This window comes from Rutidosis leptorrhynchoides, chromosome 6 (assembly GCF_046630445.1).
Source record: "Rutidosis leptorrhynchoides isolate AG116_Rl617_1_P2 chromosome 6, CSIRO_AGI_Rlap_v1, whole genome shotgun sequence".
NCBI classification, from domain to species: domain Eukaryota; kingdom Viridiplantae; phylum Streptophyta; class Magnoliopsida; order Asterales; family Asteraceae; genus Rutidosis; species Rutidosis leptorrhynchoides.
Genome location: NC_092338.1, coordinates 315,945,186 through 315,951,050, shown reverse-complemented (window position 1 = coordinate 315,951,050; position 5,865 = coordinate 315,945,186). Strand labels below are relative to the sequence as shown.

Sequence of the window (5,865 nt, the reverse complement as noted above, 5' to 3'; positions counted from 1 at the left end):
AGAGATGATGGTGGTAGGGAACAAGCCAATCAAATGTCACACCAGCCACATCTCTAACGAAGCATAACGTTCATTTGCTGGGGCCATAAATATTATTTTAGTTTTTTTCTTTGTTTGCTTTTTGACCATAACGTTCATGGTAGGGAACAATACTAGTTTTATTATTAATATTGCTTTTAGTGAAGTACGGAGTATTATTTATAAGTATTTATTTATTGTATTTAAATATTATTATAAATGGAATAAAGTTTGAAGTGAAAGTGTAAGATCTCTCTGGTTAGATCAACATATCAAGCCAATTTTTTTTCCCTAGTGTAGCGTGATCAAAAACAAATGGGTGGTGTGGTGATACTTTCACGGGAGATTAACACGCCGTATAAACCAACGAGCAAAAGATTACATCTGCGTTGCGTCAATTGGCGTATGGTACAGCAGCTTGGTAGACTAGGTTTTACTACTGAGCAAAAGATTACATCTGCGTTGCGTCAATTGGCGTATGGTACAGCAGCAGACATGTTTGATGAATATTTACAAATGTCTGAAGCCACATCAATAATATGTCTAAATATGTTTTGTAAGTGTGTTCTGCAACTATATGTTGATGAATATTTGAGGAAACCAACGAGTGGCGATATAGCTCGTCTGTATAGCGCTCATGAAGAAAAGCATGGTTTTAAGGGAATGCTTGGAAGCATCGACTGCATGCATTGGCAGTGGAGGAATTTTCCAGTTTCTTGGAAAGGGCAATATACGAGTGGTCATCAAAAACACCCAACCATTGTTCTTGAAGCCGTTGCTTCATATGATACGTGGATTTGGCATGCATTCTTTGGTGCTGCGGGTGCAAACAACGATGTGAATGTTTTGAATCAATCTTCATTATTCGATGACATCAAAAATGGAAATGCACCATTTGCTCCATTTACTGTTAATGGTCAGGAATACATGAATGGTTATTATTTAGCCGATGGGATTTACCCCGATTGGGCAACATTGATCAAGGCGTATTCGACACCAACCGATGAGCCAAGTGCAAAATTCAAACAATTTCAAGAAAGTGCACGTAAAGATGTGGAGAGAACATTCAGTGTTCTTCAAGGTAGATTCCATATTCTACAAATGGCTGGACGACCACATAGCGTGAACAAGTTAAGACGAATATTGTATTGTTGTGTGCTATTGCACAACATGATAGTCGAGGATAACGGGTTTAACATTACCTGGCTCGAGGAAGAATTACTGGCCACTGATAAAGCAAATCCTAACTATGTAAGGAATCGCTCTACAAGTCGTGATGTACGAGAACAAGAAATACGAGATAGAAATGTTCATGACCAACTTCGACATGATCTTACTGAACACATTTGGAGCCTTCTCCCAAACTTTAGAACTATGAATGGTTAATTTGTGTGTTTGTTGTATTTTTAATTTAATTGTTGTATTTTAATAAATTTTTGTATTTTAATAAATTGTTGTATTTTAATAAATTCTTGTATTTTAAGTATTTTGAATTTCAACTTTGGATTCGTGTAATACAGTAGTGATGAGCAGAGATGCTCTGCATAAAGTAGTGGTGAGCAGACATGCTCTGCATAAAGTAGTGGTGAGCAGAGATGCTCTGTATAAAGCTGTTTCCACTATTACCTTTATTAAAGCTGTATTCAACATGTGATTTTAATTCATGACCATTGGATTCGTTCAAACACTTGCTTCAATCCCCTATAAATACAACCCCTCAGTTGTTAACAAACCACATCTCAAACACTTATCTCTCTACTACTTCTAAAATTTATAAGTTCAAAATGTCTCAGATGAATGTTATGCTTCAAGTTAACTATGGTGGGGAATTCGACCGCGAGGTCAAGAATTACTTCACCGTCGATTCTGAACAGAGGGAGTATTGCCTGAATGTCCGAAATTACCCGTTGTCTGAACTACTTGATTTTCTGAAAGAGGACATACCTCTTACATTCTCACAAGTCTGGTTCTTCAAGGAACCCAATGTTCCAGTCAGTCTTCTTAAAGATGAAGAAGATTGGACCATGCTTCTGGGTCGAGCAGTGACCAGCAACGAAATCATTAAGTTGTATATCGAGTTCCGGGATGAGAGCGAAAATATCGTGTCTGGTGAAGAGGAGTACGTGCCCTCCGGACCACAGTACGACACGGATGGCAAATTCTATTCGTCCGATTCTCCTGATTTCAATGATTTCTAAATGTTTTGTTGTATTATCGTTGTCGTTGGGTAGTTTTCGTTGTCATCGTGTTTAATCTGTATTTTCAAAAATTGTAACCGTGATGTTGTTTTAATAAAAGTGACGTTAAAAAAAAATTTGTGATTTATTTTTGTAATAATAATAATAATAATAATAATAATAATAGTAATAGTAATAATAATAATAATAATAATAATAATAATAATAATAATAATAATAATAATAATAATAATAATATAAAATGAAAAACTAAAATTAAAATTAACTCCATCACATAACCATCGCGCCCACCACTACAAACTCCATCACACCATCACCCCATCACATTTGCCAACTCAGCACTATACCCTACAAAAACCCCATCACCCCCCATCACGCCCGTCACTATTAAAAAGGGTCTTAGAGACTCCACCGGCCAAAGAGTTGGCGATGGTATTCCTTATCATAGTCATCTCTCACATCAAATGATATAACCACTTGGCGTAGGATAGGGAACAACCTTAAAGAAATGTTAAGAGAATGTTAAAGGAATTTGTGCTGGCGTAGCTCTGATGTGGAGGAGAAAAGTTCAGTTATAAGAGTTATGATAGGGAATGGCCTGAGTTGTTAGCTTGTTCCATACCACCGCCATCTCTGACATCTTTTGACCAAGCATTTTAACGCAATCATAGGGAAAATCCTCATAAGTTAGTGACACACTGTAATCAACTCATGTATTTCAAACAAACAAGAATTAATGCTACAGTAAGTTTAGAAGTTAAATGAAAGAAAGTCACCACACTTGATACCACATTTAATAACATATTAGATATGAAAATGCCAATGGATATTAGATAGATTTATATATATTTTTATTTTTGAAAAGCAAACATATTATAGATATATTAAATAGATTTATATTAAAAATCAATAGGACAGTTCTTTTTTTTTCCTGAACAGTAAGATTATTATTTAAACTATAAACATGATACAGAAGCATAGCATTATGACTATGCAACTACACGATAATAGTTACAACTCGAGGGTATCAACTATGGACTTACAGAACTCGAATTATGAAATTGCATGGCACTTACAAACTTGAGGTGCAAAGGATGCAACTCAACTCAACAAGCCTAAGACCTAAGTAATCATGAGATAACAGGCCGTATTTGAAAGCCACATTAGCCACTCGAATTTCTTACCCTTCGATCTATTGGAGTTCCACTTGAAAGCTTTTACTTGTATCTCGTTGATAGCAACCGGGTCATTTTAACTTTTGCCTTGGAACACCCTTGGTTCGAATTGCTATTGAGTAATAGTTTCTCGTCGATTTCAGCAGACAAAATCTTCACGCTATACAGCCTATTTGATGTCTTTGACCATTTCCAGTTATCTTGTTTGTTTCTGTCAGGTGCGTACGAAGTCAGCAATGATGATAACGCTTCAAATTCACCCAATGCACGTCCAGTATGTGGTCTTCTCCACTGCCATACAACAGATCCATCGTCTTTAATATTAATCTTCGGTGCTTCATCAATTCTATAAAGTCTTGGGGAAAAAAGACACGACTTACCGTCTCTAATCCAATGCACATGCCTAATAGTCATTACTTACTTAGTAAGTTGCTTTGAGTATCAGGTGTTATTTCAATTTTCCCCCGTTCAATTATCAGTGGCTTTTAATATCTTTTTTTTTTTTTTTTTTTTTTTGCTATTGTGTTATTGTGTTATGTATAATAATGAATAATGATGATTTCTCATTTTTACTTAATGTACATACATTCGGTTGTCCCTTTTTTAGGGTATATGAGTTCACTTTCAATTTTAATTTTTGGTTTTAGAAAAAAAAATCGAGTTCAACGTTGATATATATGTTGGCCACTTGATAAACAATAGGAGTATTGCAGAAGGGGGTGAATACAATTCTTTTAATTAACTTAACAGTTAAGACACAGTTTAGTATTCAAGCAAATAAATTAAATAGAGTCAAAGGTAATTTTTCAATGGTTTATTCTTTATTGATTAAATCATAAAGAATTATAACTATCCTTGGCGGAATGATAGTTGGTTGATACAGATTCACCTAAATATAGCTACAGAGGGTGTTCTAAGCTATTACACGTTTTGGACTCTAAATAAACAAACTCACACCACTAGTTGTTACAATAGTGGATACATCAATTTATACTAGTCCTATTATTCGTGTAATTGTTCTATTGTCCACTGGTACATAGGATGTCTGTGCTTGTGGAGACAACTGCATCAGAGAGCGTGCTCTCCTCTTTCCTCTTTGGTAACTATTTGCAGGAACACCCCAATTCGGTTTGGCACCACTATTTGTTTAAACAAATAGAATGTTGTGTTCCCTAGGCGTTGACAAAGTATAACACATGTCTGCACATGCGTTAAACTTCTGCATTCCCACGTGGTCTTGTAAGGTCACTTGTCAGCCGCCGACGCGTGTCCTTTTCTGTTCAACTTTGTCTTTGACTTCTGTTGAATAGTACAATTGATGTAGACCACTCAGGAAACCACTATGCTTGTAATGGAGCATAGCTGTCTTGTGTAGTAAGCTGCATTCCAGCTATGCTGGTTCTTCATTGCTAAGTCACTTGATATTCTTGAATTGCTGAGTACGCATCCTGTGCTAATTGAAGAATACTATCTACCTTGTGCTGGTAGACTAAGCAGCAAACTATACACTCGACACAGCAATATCTGTTGTCTATACATAAACAAACTTGTGCTGACTGCACATAACATTTTAGTGCAAATAAATTACAGTTTTGTCATAATTAAATCCTTAATTATTTTGGGGACTCAACAATCTCCCCCTATTTGATGATGACAAAACCTATGACATGAAGAGAAAACACTAAAGCCAGCACTAAGGGACCTAATGAAAAATAGGCAGTAAATTTGTCCCTTTTTGATTTGTTTTGGGATCTTTTGCTGAGTTATCTATACCTTATTATTTGATATGATTTTAAAGATAAACTCATTTCATTTTCACTACAACAGAGTATATACAATAATTACCAAACATCATAATGAAAAATGAAGAAAACAAAAGATACATTTTAAGCATCAGAAGGCTATCTGTCTTTATCCTTGTCTTTATCTTGTTCATCTTCAGATAGCTCTTCTTCTTTAATTTTGAGGGCTGCCCAGGCTTCAGGATATAGGTAAGGTACCTCAGCATGGTAAAACACTGGAATTTTAGGGGGTAGAATGATGGAATCTCTTCTGTGTGGGCCATCACCAGTAGATTTCTTTTCTTTAGGATTTTGAGAGAGAACTTCTTCTACATTCACTAATGGTGCGTTCCCATACTTTACTGCTTTATTGAAGAGCTCTTGAAGTTCAGGTTTCAGTGTATCTTTAATACCACTTTTACCTTTACCAATAAAGTACTGCAGTATCTCCATCCATTCACTGAATCCTAAGGTTCTTAGTTCAGTGTAGTCTATCCTCTCCTGAACATTACCTTCCCTGCTGACACTGAAGGCCCTTTTTGTGCCTTTATGCACTTTGATGATCTTACCAGGATTGGATCTTCTGGTCATCACATCACCATACTTGCTCCTATAATAATGATCAGATAGCTCTATTGTTCGTTTAGTCTCTATAGGAGATACAGTAGGTACCTTCTCAGCAGCTTCTTGTTC

General features: G+C 35.9%; 1 protein-coding gene across 1 annotated transcript; it reads left to right on the top strand.

Annotated features, from left to right (window-relative positions):
• Positions 1–333: 333 nt before the first annotated feature.
• LOC139854658 (protein ALP1-like) lies at positions 334–1,404 on the top strand. The gene has a single exon (XM_071843949.1). The coding sequence runs from the start codon at positions 334–336 to the stop codon at positions 1,402–1,404; it is 1,071 nt and encodes a 356-aa protein (XP_071700050.1).
• The last annotated feature ends 4,461 nt before the right edge of the window (positions 1,405–5,865 follow it).

What these genes read in the sequence shown, in the direction of transcription:
- LOC139854658 (XM_071843949.1), top strand. Translation starts at nt 334, where the DNA reads ATGGGTGGTGTGGTGATACTTTCACGGGAGATTAACACGCCGTATAAA.